Source organism: Oncorhynchus masou, chromosome 31, assembly GCF_036934945.1.
Source record: "Oncorhynchus masou masou isolate Uvic2021 chromosome 31, UVic_Omas_1.1, whole genome shotgun sequence".
In the NCBI taxonomy this organism is placed as follows: domain Eukaryota; kingdom Metazoa; phylum Chordata; class Actinopteri; order Salmoniformes; family Salmonidae; genus Oncorhynchus; species Oncorhynchus masou.
Window position 1 is genome coordinate 21381455 of NC_088242.1, and position 17851 is coordinate 21399305.

A 17851-nucleotide genomic window follows, 5' to 3' on the forward strand; every position below is an offset into this window, starting at 1 on the left:
GCACAAGTTCAACCCAGAGATCTCCTCCCTATGTTTTAGATGTGGCTCAGATGAAGGAACATTCCTCCATTCCACTTGGCAGTGTTCAAAACTACACGGTTTCTGGCAGGGGGTATGCGATACCATATCCTCAATTCACGGGGTTGCATTCCCTTTAGACCCGGAGGTCTGTCTACTGGGTAACTTTACTAACACCAATCTTAGGCAAAGCCATACTATAAAGCTAACAGAAATATTGCTAGCGATTGCCAAGAAATGTATTGCCTTGAAATGGAAATTGGATTCCTCCCTGCCAGTCGCAATGTGGCTTTCGGAAGTTAATAGTTGTATCCCTTTGGAGAAAATCACTTACTGCTTGAGGAATAAGTTAAAGACATTTTACAGAATTTGGCAACCTTTTATTGACTATATGGAGAATCTCCCCCCACATCTCATTGATTGAATCTATATATAATCCTCACATAATGTTTCACACGTAATGTATAATATGTAGCCTATGGCAGGTGATCCAATGTCTCGTTATTTTTAATTTTTAAATTTTTATTATTGTATGTTTGTTTATATAATTATAATTTATTTTTGTTACGTTCGTCTGTTACTGTCACTTTGTCCTATCGTTGTCTAATATCTTTTCACTTTGGTTTTGAATGTTCTTAATTGGAAAATGCAAAAATAAAATTATTAAAAAATATTTAAAAAACAGGCGGGAGACTCCGGCAGCGCTGTAGAGGCGGAAGGCTCTGGCAGCGCTAAACAGGCGGGAGACTCCGGCAACGCTGGAGAGGAGAAAAGCTCTGGCACCGCTGGACAGGCGAAGCGCACTGTAGGCCTGGTGCGTGGTGCTGGCACTGGTGGTACTGGGCCGAGGACACGCACAGGAAGCCTGGTGCGGGGAGCTGCCACCGGAGGGCTGGTGTGTGGAGGTGGCACAGGATGGGCTGGACCGTGAAGGCGTACTGGAGATCTTGAGAGCAGGGCTGGCACAGGACGTGCAAGGCTAGGGAGGTGCACAGGAGGCCTGGTGCGTGAGGCTGGCACAATCTTCACCAGCCGACTAACACGCACCTCAGGACGAGTATGGAGCACTGACCCAGGTGCCATCAAATCCCCGACACGCTCCGTCGGGCGAATTCCATGCTTAAAGCACCAACACAGCAACTCCCTCTTAACTCTCTCCTCCAATTTCCCCATTAATTCCTTCACAGCCTCTGCTTCGCTCACCTCCAACACCGGCTCTGGTTCTGGTCTCCTCCTTGGCTCCTCGCGATAAACAGGGGGAGTTGGCTCAGGTCTGACTCCTGACTCTGCCAAACTCTCCCTGTGCCCCACCCCAAGACATTTTTGGGGCTGACTCTCGGGCTTCCTTCCACGCCGCCGTGCTTGTTTCTCCAACTCCATTCTCCTGTAACCCTCTTCGCACTGCTCCAGCGAATCCCAGGCGGGCACCGGCACTCTCCCTGGGTCGACCGCCCACCTGTCTATTTCCTCCCAAGTCGTATACTCCAGACTTTGTAGCTCCTGCTGCCGCTGCCTGTCACCACGCCACTTGGTCCTGTTGTGGTGGGTGATTCTGTCACGGTTTTCTGTAGGTGAAAGAGAGTCGGACCAAAATACGGCGTGTCTATTGCGATCCATGTTAAATAAAACAAAAGTAAACACAAATCAATATGAAAAAACAATAAACAATACACGAAAACCGAAACAGCCTAATACTGGTGCAAACTAATACACAACAGACATAAGTACAAAAGGACAGGAAAAGGAACAATCACCCACCAAAACCCAACACCAAACAAGCTACCTAAATATGGTTCCCAATCAGAGACAATGACTAACACCTGCCTCTGATTGAGAACCATATCAGGCCAAACACAGAAACAGACAAACTAGACACACAACATAGAATGCCCACTCAGATCACACCCTGACCAAACAAAACATATAAACATACAAAGCAAACAATGGTCAGGGTGTGACAACATCCAAGTATATCTGATCAAATTATGAAAGACAAGCATTATAAATATAGAATTTCGTAAAGCGAGTGTGGAAGAGGTTTAAAAAATATTGTTGACTATCAACAATGACAAGTCACCGTGGTCTGATAACTTGAGTGGGAAATTACTGAGGATAATAGCAGACAAAATTTCCACTACTATTTTCCATATCTTCAATCGAGGCCAACTAGAAAGTGTGTAGGCTTGGAGGGAAGCAAAAGTTATTCTGCTACCCAAGAATAGTAAAGCCCCCTTTACTGGCTCAAATAGCCTACCAATCAGCCTGTTACCAACTCTTAGTAAACTTTTGGAAAAAATTGTGTTAAACAAATTGACAACAGACTTTCAGCACGCTTATAGGGAAGGACACTCAACAAGCACAGCACTTACACAAATTACTGATGATTGGCTGAGAGAAATTGATGATAAAAAGATTGTAGGAGCTATTTTGTTAGACTTCAGTGTGGCTTTTGACATTGTCATCACAGTCTGCAGCTGGAAAAATATATTTGTTTTGGCTTTACACCCCTGCTACAATGTAGATAAAGAGTTACCTGTAACAGAACACAGAGGGTGTTCTTGAATGGAATCCTCTCCAACATAATCCAGGTAGAATCAGGAATTCCCCAGGACAACTGTCTAGGCCCCTTACTTTTTTCAATCTTTACTAATGAGATGCCACTGGCCTTGAGTAAAGCCAGTATGTCAATTGATGTATGCGGATCACTCAACACTATACAAGGCAGCTACTACAGCGAGTGAAATCACTGCAACACTTAACAAAGACCAGCAGTTAGTTTCAGAATGGGTGGCAAAGAATAAGTTAGTACTAAATATTTCAAAAACTAAAAGCATTGTATTTGGGACAAATCATTCACTAAACCCTAAACCTCATCTAGATCTTGTATTAAATAATGTGGAAATTGAGCAACAAGTTGAGGTGACTAAATTTCTTGGAGTAACCCTGGATTGTATACTGTCATAGTCGAAACATGATCATACAACAGTAGCCAAGATGGGCAATAGTCCGTCCATGATAAAGCACAACTCTGCCTTTTTAACAACACTATCAACAAGGAAGGTCCTACAGGCTCTGGTTTTGTCGCACCCGGACTACTGTTCAGTCGTGTGGTCAGGTAACACAAAGAAAGACCTCGGAAAATTGCAATTGGCTCAGAACAGGGCAGAACGGCTGGCTATACATGGAGAGCTAACATTCATCGCTAAGCTATTCATAATATGCATGTAAATCTCTCATGGCTCAAAGAGGAGGAGAAATTGACTTCATCATGTTGACATGCAAAATGGACCGAGGTGTCTGTTTAAACTACTAGCACACAGCACGGACACACATGCACCACAAGACCAGAGGTCTCTTCACAATCCTTCATAAGTCCAGAACAGACTATGGGAGGCGCACAGTAGTACAGTGCCTTGCAAAGTATTCATCGCCCTTAGCGTTTTTTGTATTTTGTTGCATTTACAACCTGTAATTTTTATTGTATTTTTATTTGGATTTCATGTAATGGACATACACAAAATAGTCAAAATTGGTGAAGTGAAAAAAATAACTTGTTTCAATTTTTTTTTTATGTAAAAGTGGTGCGTGCATATGTATTCACCCCCTTTGCTATGAAGCCCCTAAATAAGATCTGGTGCAAACAATTACCTTCAGAAGTCACATAATTAGTTAAATAAAGTCCACCTGTGTGGAATCTAAGTGTCACATTTTTTTATGTATTTTTTTATTTCACCTTTATTTAACCAGGTAGGCTAGTTGAGAACAAGTTCTCATTTGCAACTGCGCCCTGGCCAAGATGAAGATAAAGATAAAGACATGATCTGTCACATGATCTCAGTATAGATATACCTGTTCTGAAAGGCCCCAGAATCTGCAACACCACTAAGCAAGGGGCACCACCAAGCAAGCGCCATCATGAAGACCAAGGAGCGCTCCAAACAGGTCAGGGACAAAGTTGTGGAGAAGTACAGATCAGGGTTGGGTTATAAAAAAATATCCGAAACTTTGAACATCCCACAGAGCACCATTAAATCCATTATTAAAAAATGGAAAGAATATGGCACTATGACAAACCTGCCAAAAGAGGGCCGCCCACCAAAACTCACAGACCAGGCAAGGAGGTCATTTATCAGAGAGGCAACAAAGAGACCAAAGATAACCCTGAAGGAGCTGCAAAGAGATTGGAGTATCTGTCCATTGGACCACTTTAAGCTGTATACTCCATAGAGCTGGGCTTTACGGAAGAGTGGTCAGAAAAAAAGCCATTGCTAAAAGAAAAAAATAAACAAACACGTTTGGTGTTTACCTAAAGGCATGAGGGAGACTCCACAAACATATGGAAGAAGGTACTCTGATCAGATTAATCTAAAATTGACCTTTTTGACCATCAAGGAAAACGCTATGTCTGGCACAAACCCAAAAGGTGTTAGGTGAACAATAGGTAAGTAAAGAAATAAAACAACAGTAAAAAGACAGGCTATATACAGTAGCGAGGCTAAAAAAGTAGCAAGGCTACATACAGACACCGGTTCGTCGGGCTGATTGAGGTAGTATGTACATGTAGATACGGTTAAAGTCACTATGCATATATGATGAACAGAGAGTTGCAGTAGCGTAAAAGAGGGGTTGGCGGGTTAGCCAATGTGCGCGAGCACTGTTTGGTTGGCCCAATTGAGGTAGTATGTACATGAATGTATAGTTAAAGTGACTATGCATATATGATAAACAGAGAGTAGCAGCAGCGTAAAAAGAGGGGTTGGGGGGAGGAACACAATGCAAATAGTCTGGGTAGCCATTTGATTACCTGTTCAGGAATCTTATGGCTCGGGGGTAAAAACTGTTGAGAAGCCTTTTTGTCCTAGACTTGGCACTCCGGTACCGCTTGCCATGCGAGAGAACAGTATATGACTGGGGTGGCTGGGGTCTTTGATAATTTTTAGGGCCTTCCTCTGACACCGCCTGGGGTAGAGGTCCTGGATGGCAGGCAGCTTAGCCAGTGATGTACTGGGCCGTACACAGTACCCTCTGTAGTGCCTTGTGGTCAGAGGCCGAGCAATTGCCGTACCAGGCAGTGATGCCACCAGTCAGTCAGGATGCTCTCGATGTTGCAGCTATAGAACCTTTTGAGGATCTCAGGACCCATGCAAAATCTTTTTAGTTTCCTCCCTATAGGTTGTTATTCAGGTAACACAAGGCCAGGTCTCTGACCTCCTCCCTATAGGCTGTCTCGTCGTTGTCTGTGATCAGGCCTCACTGTCTGTTGACAGTTTCTACAACACTTGCACATATAAAAATCACAAGGTATACTAATAAAATGATAGAACTCTTAAGTATTCCTCATCCCTTCCTAGATGTACAGGGTGCTGTGGACGGAGGCTACGGAGAGTCAGAGGAAGAGAAGTTGGGAAAAGGATTAACTGCTTCTGAGCCAGGGAAGAAGCCAGAGGCTCAAACTAAAGCCAAACAGTCCAGAAAGCCCCCCAGGGCGAGGAGCCAGCTACAGAAGCCCAAAGAAACCGACAAGGAAAACAGGCACCCATTTGCCATGTATGGATGGGGTGAAAGGCAGCCTGAGATAGCTAGCAAGAGTACCCACAATGTGGGTCCATCAATCAATCAATCAAATGTATTTATACAGCCCTTTTTAAATCAGCAGATGTCTCAAAGGGCTTATACAGAAACCCAGTATTAAACCCCGAACAGCAAGCAATGCAGATGTAGAAGCATTTCAAGAGTACCTGACCATTAAGGCCAAATCGTTCTTCAAGATGTTCAAACTTTCATAGATGACCAGCAGGGTCAATTAATAATCACAGTGGTTGTTGAGGGTGCAACAGGTCAGCACCTCAGGAGTTAAAGTTTCAACACCGAGCATTCAAAGGTCGAGACAGCAGGTGCGGTAGAGAGAGAGCGGGAGAGGGAGAGTTGTAAACAGCAGTTCCGGGACACGGTAGCATGTCCGGTGAACAGTTGAAATGAGCAGCAGTACGACAAGGTGGACTGGGGACAGCCAGAAGTCATCAGGTCAGGTAGTCCTGAGGTGGGAGAGAGGGAGAGAGAAATAATTAGTGGGAGCACACTTAAGTTTACACAGGACACCAGATAAGACAGGAGAATTTCACCACATAGGACAGACTGACCCTAGTCCCCCGGCACATAGATTATTGCATCACTTTGCCAAAGCACAGCCCCCACACCACTAGAGGGTTATCAACAGACCACCAACTTACTACCCTGAGACAAGGCTGAGTAAAGCTAATGAAGATCTCCTCTACCTCACAAACCTGAGGGGGTGCAAGACCGGACAGGGTGATCATGTCAGTGACTAAACCAACTCAAGTCGAGTATAGTGCAAAAAATCCTGGCACCACATGACGCACCCCTCTTAGGGGCGGCATGGAAGAGCACAAGTAAGCCAGTGACAGCCCAGTGAGTAAATAGGATCAGAGGCAGAGACTCCCAGTGGAGAGAGGGGAGCCTTAATAACAGGAAGCCAGAGTATAGGCTAGCACTGGAGTAATATGATTTTTGGTCACTATGGTCACTATTTTTGGTTCGAGTCAAGATTCTAGAAACCGTATTTAGCACTAACTGATGTTTATTTAGTGCTTTATCTGGGTAGCCGGAGAGTAGAGCATTGTCATAGTCTAATCTAGAAGTGACAAAAGCATGGATTAGTTTTTATCCATTTTTGGACAAAAAGTTTCAGATTTTTGCAATGTTACGAAGATGGAAAAAAGCTCACCTTGAAATATTATTGATATTTTTGTCAGAAGAGAGATCAGGGTCCAGAGTAATGCCGAGGTCCTTCACAGATTTATTTGAGATGACTGTACAACCATCAAGATTAATTGTGAGATGAAACAGTAGGCCTCTGTTTCTAGAACTAGATTATTTGTTATGTCCTAGTTTAAAAGTAAAACATTTGCCACCATCCACTTCCTTATGTCTGAAACACAGACTTCCTGGGTTGGCAATTTGCATTGACCCCCTTTTTTACACTGCTGCTACCCACTGTTAATTATCTATGCATAGTCACTTTACCCTGACCTACATGTACAGTACATACAGTATTACCTCGATTAAACCTGTACATGCGCACGTTGACTTAATACCGGTACCCCCTGTATATAGCCTCGTTATTTTAATTTAATTTTGTTACTTTTTATATTAAATGTACAAATGTAGCAAATATTTTGTTACATACGTACAAAAAAGCTCAGCATTGTTGATTTAATGGCTGGAAGTAAGCATTTCACGTTAGAGTTAAATATTCCTCGATATTAAAAAATACCCAAGCCGCTAAATAATAACAACGCAAGTCTATAGATACACTTTCCTACTCATTCATTACTGCTGGAGTTGTTGTAGCGCTGAGTTGAAATAGGAAGAACGCGCATTTTATGACTTATAAAAGTGTTGAATACAAAGTGCTGAGTAAGAACTTCAACCTGAACTTAGTCATAAAAACAGCAGCCCTTTGCTGTATTCATAGACAGTCTCTCTACTCGTGGTTTTAAATATTTTGAAATCTCCAGTGGTGGGTATTCATGGATGCCACGGGAAGGCAGGATTCCCCAAAAACAGACCAATAATTGCTTTAAATAATATATATTTTGTCTCTCAGTGTTTCAAAATGTTCCTTCAAGAGGCTGAACGTTTCTCACAGGAGAAAGCATCCGAGCAAGCGAAACTGCGCCCCTCTGTATCTCTATGTGTAGGTCATCTATCTGATACTGCCTGGTTGTAACGGCATTCAGAGGTGGAAGAAGGATCGGACCAAAGCGCAGCGTGGTAAGTGTTCATGATGATTTATTCAAAACGAACTGAACACTGAAATACAAAACAATAAACGATGTGAACAAAACAAAAACCGAGACAGTACCGTGTGGCCCAAAGACTCACACGGAAACATACACCCACAATCCAAAAGGGAAACCCAGGCTACCTAAGTATGATTCTCAATCAGAGACAACTAACGACACCTGCCTCTGATTGAGAACCATACTAGGCCGAACACAAAAAACAACATAGAAAAACAAACATAGACTGCCCACCCCAACTCACGCCCTGACCATACTAAAACAAATAATAAAATAATAGAACTATGGTCAGAACGTGACAGTACACCCCCAAAGGTGCGGACTCAAAGGTGTGGCCGCAAAACCTGAACCTATAGGGGAGGGTCTGGGTGGGCGTCTGTCCGCGGTGGCGGCTCTGGTGCAGGACGTGGACACCACTTCACCACAGTTTTTGTCCACCTCCTCAACCGCCCCCTTGGCCTCTTATAAGCGGCGGCCCTCGCTGCCGACCTCGGACTGGGGACCCTAGCCACGGGTCCCGAATGGACGGGAGACTCCGGCGGCTCAGGACAGGCGGGAGACTCCGGCGGCCCAGGACAGGCGGGAGACTCCGGCGGCCCAGGACAGACGGGAGACTCCGGCGGCCCAGGACAGACGGGAGATATCCCACAATGACCTGACTGCAGCTAGCTTGTCTCTCTGCCACAGTTCTGGTGTCTCGGTTATCGAAGTGGATAATCCTGGAAATAGTGTGGAACGGAAAAGTTGTATGGAAAAGTTCTCTGCCAGTTTCTGCATCCCACAGCGATTCTGTGGATTCCCCATTGGATCTGAAAACACCAGCAAGGAAAGAAACCCAAAGTATGCATGTAAATGAGTTTGATCTATCTCCTACCAACTCTCTCCAAAAATACACCATCCCTACAAATTAGTACAGTCCAGAATGATGTTCTGGTTGGTGTCTGGGATGAACAGTTCAAAAGAAGACTTTATGTCCTGTACAAGAGTCACCCGCTGTCCGCATCGGCCCTGGTTGCATCCTCATTCCTTGGACAAGAAGACCAGCTCACCTGCAGGCTGCTGATGAGCTGGTTGCTGACAGGCTGGCTGAGGGTCAATCACATCCTCTTCTTCCAACTCACTGTCAGACTCAGAATTGACATGTTGACAGAATTGACATCTTCATATTAAGTAAAGTATTCACCTCCAAAGTGGAAGACATTCCTTCCACGCTAGATTCTCTCTCTGCAAAATTAAGGCCCTCTGAGCAGAGAATATTTTTCCATACTGATTGATTGTGGTAAGGAGCTACACATGCAAAGCTATTTATTTGTTGTGTCCCCAATTTGCAACTGGCTGGCGTAGTGTGGGGAAAAAAGCACATTGTGTTGTTTCACACGCTAAAACTTGCGAGAAACGCGGAAGACAGACAGCACCAATAACCTGTCTGTCTCCATGCTTATGTTGAAACAGCAGGCCGAGGGAGAAGGAAGACAGAGTGAAAGCACAGAGCAAACCTTTTTGTTTAATTTTTACTTGTTTTCACACACACACTTTTATTACCCTCTGGTCCAGTGGACCCGAATACCAAATTTATTTATTTATCTCGGCAAGTCAGTTAAGAACAAATTCTTATTTACAATGACGGCCTGGCCCGGCCAAACCCAGACGACGCTGGGCCAATTGTGCGCCGCCCTACGGGACTCACAATCACGGCCAGATGTGATACAGCCTGGATATGAACTAGGGACTGTAATGACGCCTCTTGCACTGAGATGCAGTGCCTTAGACCCCTGCGCTACTCGGGAGCCCACGTGTGATATAAACATGTACGGAGTGTACAGTGTGCACTCAATGAAAATGTGTTATTTTGCATGTTTTTCACAGAAAATGAGCCAAGGTCAATGAATCTCAGTTTGAAAAAATAAATAATTGTATCATTTTTCTTTCAGTAAACATTGAAAATGTTTACATTGAAAACACCACACAAAGGTTAAATAATTAGCAATAAATAGATGCAATAAGTTGTAGATAACTTGTACTTCTTTTTAAACCATTGTTGACAGTGCAATATTCTGATTCAAATAGCTGCAACCAGGCCAATGCTTACAGTGATCATAGCCATGGGATGTGTGCATTAATTGTAATAATCTACCAGCTTCAGATAACAATATATTCACTGACATGTGAAAGTAAGCTGTAGTACACAAAATGGTGTTATTGTGAAGTATGGCACAATAACAATTTCACTTCAGTCATAACATTAAGGCCTTTATTCATTAAAAGCTATGGAACATCTTCATGTCAGTGTAATGGCTTGTCGGTGCTATAGTGAAATATGTTAATGTGAAACTGTAATGAACAAAAATAGAAAAGCAACATGCAACAATTTAAACGAGATACAGTTCATATAAGAAAAGCAGTCACGTGAAGTATTCATTATGCCTAATCTATGGAGTTCACATAACTGGGAAGGGGCACAGCTATGGGTTGGCCTGGGAGGGCATAGGCCCACCCACTGGGGAGCCAGGCCCAGCCAAACAGAATGAGTTTCTCCCCATAAAAAGGGCTTTATTACAGACAGAAATACTCCTCAGTTTCATCAGCTGACCGGGGGGCTGGTGTCAGATGATCCCACAGGTGAAGAAGACGGATGTGGAGGTCCTGGGCTGGGCTGGCGTCGTTACACATGGTCTACGGTTGTGAGGCCGGTTGGACGTACTGCCAAATTCTCTAAAATTACGTTGGAGGTGACTTATGGTAGAAAAATGAACATTCAATTCTCTGGCAACAGCTCTGGTGGACATTCTTGCAGTCAGCAAGCCAACTGCATGCTCCCTCAAAACTTGAGACATCTGTGGCATTGTGTTGCGTGACAAAAATGCACATTTTAGAGTGGGCTTTCATTGTACCCAGCACAATGTGCACCTGTGTAATAATCATAAAGTTTAATCAGCTTCTTGATATGCCACACCTGTCAGGTGGATGGATTATCTGGCAAATGAGAAATGCTCACTAACAGGGATGTATTTTTTAAAATTTGTTCACAAAATGGGACCAACACTTTACATGTTGTGTTTATATTTTTGTTCAATATAATTTAGAAAAAAAGTTGAGTTGTGGATCTCAGTCAAAATGAGTGGTAGACTTCTGTGGAGGGAGCAAATATCCAGCTCCAACTGATAAAAAAATATCACTATTTTGTATGATTAAATGTTTAAGCTTTTACACATTCAAACGGAGCCGATACAGGTATCACATTGCAATGTGATGTACAAGTATTTTGACATTGTGTGCTAGGCTTAACAAAATTTATAAACTACTTTTTACTAAATCGTTTTACTTATTTGATTGATTTACCTGTCAAAACACATGCCAGTAAATATCTACTATAGTAATGAGATTGAAAGGCATTTCACCTGGATACACATAAATTTATCAGCATGACAAATATTCTTCAAAATAAAATCTGCTGGAGCGTGTCATTAAACAAAAATACAGATAAATGCCATACTGTACTACTCTGAAATGTAACAAATGGGACATGAGGGAAGAGGACATACAGTACCATAATGGAGGACTGATGGGCAATTTCAGAACTGTAGCTGGCATTGCCTTTTCTCCCCATTGAAAACATCAATCTTCAAAATACTGTAGAACTTGGTCCTACCCAGAGGAGGGGATCAGTGGATTTGCTGTCAGTCATCTCAACACAATGGTGGCATTGTAGGTTATTTTCTTCAGTCGCATCGAACCTGGGTTAGTTTTAGGTCTCAGGAACTATATTAATAGGACACAGCAATCTTGCTCTTGCAAATGGTCAATCTAAGCAGACAGACACAATAACATTCTGGAGCCTGCCATTTCACACAGGCAGCCCAATTCTGAAATTCTTCCCACTAATTGGTCTTTTTCAGAGCTGATCTGATTTGTCAAATGACCAATAATAAAAAAAAATATCAGATTTGGGCTGCCTTTCTAAACACAGCCAAAGTGCACTGAAAAGCCCACTAATCTGCATTAGGAAAATGGTTATTGAATTAAATGACTGTCATCAATCATATGAACTTTGGTGCAAGGTGTCAAAAGGGAAGTAGCTCACCGTGCAGCCAGCTTGTGACCCAGTTTATCCACCTGTGTAATAAAAAAACCTACACAACTCCAGAAATATACTATTACACAGCTATGAATAATTATTAGAAAGTTACTACAGGTATAACAACAATTTACCAAGTATTCTAAATGGATATTACACACTTAAGTAATAAAGATGACAACAAAGAGGAATCACCTTAGAACAATATACAAACATACATTTTGAATACTTTATTTTAAAAAGAGCTTCTATATCATTGAGAATAAATTAAAAAAGCATGACATGACTCATAACAATTAGGGAGGGAAAAACAACAACTAATAATATCAACACAAAGAACAACCCAAACAACGGGTCAATGAAACCAGCAGGCGTGAGACAGTGCCGATTGATAATTCTCACTATAACATGACATAATTGACAGATTATTCTTCAGCTAATAATTAAATTCTGATATTCAGTCCATAAAATATGCTTTGAGGCAGTGGTTCCCAAACTCACTCAGCCCCCCCCCCCCCCTTCCATCACTGGGGAACATCCGTCTATTTCTATGGGCACAAGCATTGTCCATGACAGGAACTGTTCACATCCCTTGTTGGCAGTTTTAAAGCTAATTTCCTGCAATTCTACACATTCCGCCATGTCTTGTGTGTTCATGTGATATCTGAGTGACTCAAACATTACAACAATATCAGTGGGCTAAAAAATATAGCTAAAAAAACTTGGGCAAGTTGATCTGGACATTTTTTCACCCCAATTTTCGTGATATCCAATTGGTCGTCACAGTCTTGTCCCATCGCTGCAACTCCCCTTCCGACAGGGACGCGCCCCACAGTTTGGGAACCACTGCTTTGAGGGACTATATGATGTGTTCTTTATACAGATAACACTGTACATAATGCAATATGCTATGGGTAGCATAGGGCAGAAGAACAGGGGTGAAAGTAAGATGTCAGGTCCCATTATCATATAGCATCTCAGACTAGGTGTGCTGATCTAGGATTTGGGTTCCCTGTTATCTTGTTCATTATTATATAAAAGGAAAAACAAATCATATCAGCAAACATACTCTGAGACGCTTTATGAATACAGCCCAGATGATTAAAGGGCTTGAGTAAGATGAAACGGGACTCCCTGCCTGTGTCTGAGGGGCCTAGGAACAAGCTCAGCAGTCCAGAGTAGGGCCAGGAATCCAGGACTCTCTGTGGGTCTCTGACGGAACATCCAGAAGTTTGGAAGATAAAAGGTCAGAGAAGAGTCGCTCCACCATTATGAGCCCTGTATCATGTTCCCTACATCTCATCTTTCCTCGAAGTCTTCACCAACCTGCCTGAAAACAATAACAGAGAGAGGTTTGAAACCATACACACACAGAAATGTGTGGGGATCTTGTAAATTAGCCCCTTTAGCTAAGAAACCTGTGTCAACGTGAGGTTAATAGTTACATTTTGTTACAATTGCGTGCTGGCAATATTTGCCATGTACTCAACTCTACACTGTAATTTACAAATTAATTGATCTTTTATTTTTGTAGACATAGTACCCCTCTATTTATGCCTAGCATTTTTTTGCAAAACACTACAATACCAAAAAAATTCTCAGGTAAATGTATCTGCCCAGATAGAAAACTGTATTGATAACAGTTGTGTGGAGCCACATCCACACAGCTTCTAAGCAGGGTCATTTGATCATTCTAAAACTGTTGAGCCCCTTTAGCTTCCCCTCTCACTGAAGAGGCGGAGTCATTTTGGGTGGCTATGGTTTTCTGTATCATCGACACATCAGGCACTTGGGAGCTGGAGGACAGAAATAGCCAAAGGTGGCTCCTTCCTCTCTGTGAGATCCCTAAAAATAGCCCCCTGGACCCTATCCAACCACACACACCCACCCACCGACTCAAGGGGGAGATACAGTACAACAGAATTGGGAGTTACATTTGGGACACAGGCATTAACTTTACCCTAAATTCAGTATGATGATACTGGTGAAAGTAGCATCAGAGATCACCTTGTAGCTATAGAAAAAAAATCATTACAAACCACTTCACGGAAACCATTTGAGAAGAACATGGATCCGCATTGTGATAATCTTTTATTTTAGTTCTGATTGTTTGTTTTGACAGGACATATGTAAGTACCAAAATTTGAGAGGGGTAAAGAAAGTAGTTATGGGCACAGATAATTGGCCCAGCCAGGGTTCAAACACCCCATCGCCAAGGGGGTCATGTGATGATTCTGACACCAATAATGCCGATAAAACGAGCCACGTTTCAGCATTTGGTGCATTAAGGCCGAATCTTTAAAGCTCATGGAGGGGCTTCTCAAAATGGCAAATGAATGCTTTACCTGCTACATGCAATGCAACACAGTCAACTGTAAAATAGAGAGGATTTTGAATTGCCTCTTACATAACATGTGAATGTGAAAAGCAGCATCTACAGCTGTATTTCTGCCTGCTATTTTGAGAGGGAGCATTTTGGATGTCACTAAACGGAGCTATTAATTAAGTTACTAGTGTGATAACACAAGGATAAGTCACAGAGCAGAATCCTATGCAGTAGGCAGCACTGAGGGGGAGGAGTCTCACCTTGGTCCTGGGCATACTGAGCGTGTTCACTAACAGCCACATTCCTGAGCGCTCTCGGCCTGTCCCCTGCGAGGGGAGCGCAGCTGGCGTAGCGCGGCGTCTCCGTACTGGATCCCTGATCCCATCCTCTCCGGGTCCAATTCTCCTGGAAGAGAACACAGAGAGAGAGAGAGAGAGAGACAGAGAAATAGAGAGAGAAAAAAATGGTGAGAGGGAGAAGCCCCTGAGCTGAAACAGTAGAGTTCAGTTGGTAAACTACGATTTCATTGCTGTTGGTTAAGGTGAGAAGATACTGAATGCAGAGATACCTGACTCTATCTTGTTGAGGATTTTCCTGGCACACTGCACAAAGGCCTCCTCTACATTCTCCCCTGTCAGAGCACTTGTCTCCAGAAACATAAGCTCTGAAACAGACAAGACAGCAGGACACAATAATAACAATGATTATCATCAATGTTGATAACATTTGAACACAAGATAATTAGTCAGCATTTAGCTGTGGAGGACAAGAATTGCAACGGTTTTGTGGGCAATAGTTCACACCAGTGATTTGTCCTACAGTGACCTCTAGTGGAGTATACGCAGTGCAACAATCAGAAATTAGGATTTCAGGTCTGCATCAGAGGGTAGATTTGGGTCCATATACATCAAGCTTCTCAGAGTGGGAGTGCTGATCTATGATCGGTTTTGCCGTTTTTTAGACTACATAGAGGATCTGCACTCCCAGTCTGAGGCGCTTGACACAGGGAGCAGTTTGGAATTCAGCTGTAAAGGGATCATCATTCATACTAAACGCACCATTTTCCTGAGCAAAGCGAGACGCCTCCAGGAAGGTAACCTCCCGGTCTGTGTCCAAGTCCTTCTTGTTACCACACAGGATGATGACAATATTTTGGCTGGCCAGCATCCTGGCATCTGTCAGCCAGTTGGTCAGGGCATTGTAGGTTTCCCGGCTGAGGATGATCATGTCAATGGAGCGAGAGGGAGAGCAGTGGAGACATACAAATCAGACTTGGTGGTTCACTAAAATCCCAGTAGGCTTTAGGAAGGTTCGAGCAGTGTTTTCCAAAACAGTCAATCGGGAGCCACTGTGCAACCAATGAGTCATATCATATCTAGGTCCCTTTGAAACGTACTACATTCAACATTTGTCTTTTAGAAAGATTTGTGTTTTATTAAAACAACATACCCCTTGAAGGTCCACCCATAATAAGGCAAGGATTATTTCTCCTCAACTCTCCTGATCACCTATGAGTAGGTAAATTAGCCTACCTGGTGATGTCATATACAAGCAGGGCTCCAGCAGCGCCTCTGTAGTAACTCCGTGTAACAGACCTGGGAGAGGAAAGCAATTGTAACATCAGTTGAAAATACACAAGTGCATAAATAAACATTTTACACATCCTAATTACATTTATTAAATTGACATTCTCCATCTCCTACATCTATAGTTAGCTATACATAAAATCATTTAGTGCCATCCAAGCTGGATAAGGAGTTGGTCAATGTGCAAAACAAAATGCTCAAGGTGCTCAGTAACCTTTATATAACTAGGCAAGTCAGTTAAGAACAAATTATTATTTACAATGACGGCCTGCACCCGCCAAACCCGGATGACGCTGGGCCAATTGTGCACCGCCCTATGGGACTCCCAATCACAGCCAGTTGTAACACAGCCTGGATCCGAACCAGGGTGTCTGTAGTGACGCCTCAAGCACTGAGATGCAGTGCCCCAGACCGCCACGCCACTCGGGAGCAGTAATAGTTTTAGTTTCAGAATTTTAGCTGCGCTACACATTATTAACTCCCCCACAACAGCTGGCCATGATTCATTTTACTTGCTGTTCTAAGGATCTGGCACAAGTTCTCTAATGATCAGCTGGAGATGGGCACGCATGAAACAGTCCAAGCTGGTTTGAGAAAAAAAGTCTAATGCCCTGCCACAGCAGGAGTAAGTATGTGAAATGCTCTCACATACTGTACAGTACCTGAATCTCTCTTGTCCCGCAGTGTCCCAGATTTGGAGTTTGACATATTTGTTTACCACGTTGATTATCTTTGAGCCAAACTCCACTCCAATGGTGTGATTCGAATCGTCTTTGACTGTGATTTAAATGAAATCATTCCACAACACACAGCTAGATCACAACAATGCCTGCATTCAAAGTTAAGTTAATCATGAATTGTAGCCTGTCCCTAAAATAAACTACAAGTCATAGCTAGATAGAAAATACATGTCAAAACAATCAATTGGACATAACTTACATCTCTTCTCAATAAACTGGTGAAGAAGACATGATTTTCCAGTTCCTGCATTTCCAATCACTAGGAATTTGAACAGAAAATCTAGAAGAGGAAAAACAAACAAAGTTCATTTTAATCATTAGAGAATGCGTATTCTTAGGCTAGTTGGATAGAAAGCTGGCTAACGTTAGTTAAGTAACAGGCGCACTACTTGCAGAACAGAAACTATGTTATTGCTTCATGCAGAACGTTACATTTGCGTCGACATTTAGCTAGCTAACTTTGCTAGTTGTCTGATATTCAGATGGCTTTCTAGATAGCTAGCTAAGAAACCAATTAATGATGACATTTGACGGAGATGCAAGCGATCTAGCGAAACTAAAGTTAGCCAGCTAGCTAATGTTAGCTAGCTATACCCCCAACAACGAGTAAACATGAAAGCATAGCACATAGTCTATTTGTTTTGATGGCATTACAATACACCTGCTCCATCATATCTGGCTATCTATTGTGTAACGCGACCTGACTGATCAAGATTTCTTACCGTATGTCTCAGACATGGCAATGGTCTGGTTTTATTTGCTAGCAATATCCTATTGTTTTTCTTGAGGCACTGCAGCTTCGAATTGAATTGAAGAAAAATCCCTAACAGCCGTGAATCCTACTGGATTTTCCTTCTCACTTCCCGTAGAACGCTTTTTCAAAATAAAAGTTCTATCAATCAACATTTTAAAACAATCGATTGTCAATAATATAGTAAAATATAATTTCATTATTATTGCATGTCTAGTTATATTGAAATATAATGTTTACTTGTAAAATAGACAAATCTGGTCACTTTTGCATAACTTCAATATTCTGAAGAAAATGTGTGCGCCTGTCTCCGCTATTACTGCTTGTTTTTTTTTTGTTTTTTTTGTGGGGACACAAATGCGCGCACAAGAACACGACCTTATCTAACGAGCACACGAGGGGACAGCTTTATTACAGGCAATACTGTTTCTAACTGTCTTAATCTCCCCCATAGAAACAACAGTGACAGCACCGTCAACAAAAACGGAAGGGATCTGTTGCAGCTCTGTAGAAACCTGGGTCTATACTTTGT

General features: G+C 42.6%; 1 protein-coding gene across 2 annotated transcripts; it reads right to left on the reverse strand.

The window, feature by feature from the left end:
- Window positions 1-12131: 12131 nt before the first annotated feature.
- Window positions 12132-17415, reverse strand: LOC135523570 (ras-related protein Rab-4A). 2 transcript variants are annotated; one of them, XM_064950336.1, is made up of 8 exons: window positions 17291-17415; window positions 16768-16848; window positions 16491-16605; window positions 15775-15837; window positions 15301-15455; window positions 14811-14906; window positions 14503-14644; window positions 12132-13246 (listed from the first exon to the last, which is right to left on the reverse strand). In XM_064950336.1, the coding sequence occupies exons 1-7, from the start codon at window positions 17304-17306 to the stop codon at window positions 14532-14534; spliced, it is 639 nt and encodes a 212-aa protein (XP_064806408.1). In that variant the 5' UTR covers window positions 17307-17415; the 3' UTR covers window positions 12132-13246; window positions 14503-14531. The 2 variants fall into 2 exon arrangements, with proteins under 2 accessions (XP_064806408.1, XP_064806407.1); XM_064950335.1 differs by having other exon boundaries at window positions 14503-14647.
- Between the last annotated feature and the right edge of the window lie 436 nt (window positions 17416-17851).

What these genes read in the sequence shown, in the direction of transcription:
- LOC135523570 (XM_064950335.1), bottom strand. An exon ending in GCGGGACAAGAGAGATTCAG is followed by an intron (nt 15,838 to 16,490) that starts GTACTGTACAGT and finishes TTCCTCTCCCAG; the next exon opens with GTCTGTTACACGGAGTTACT. An exon ending in CTTGTATATGACATCACCAG is followed by an intron (nt 15,456 to 15,774) that starts GTAGGCTAATTT and finishes GATCATCCTCAG; the next exon opens with CCGGGAAACCTACAATGCCC.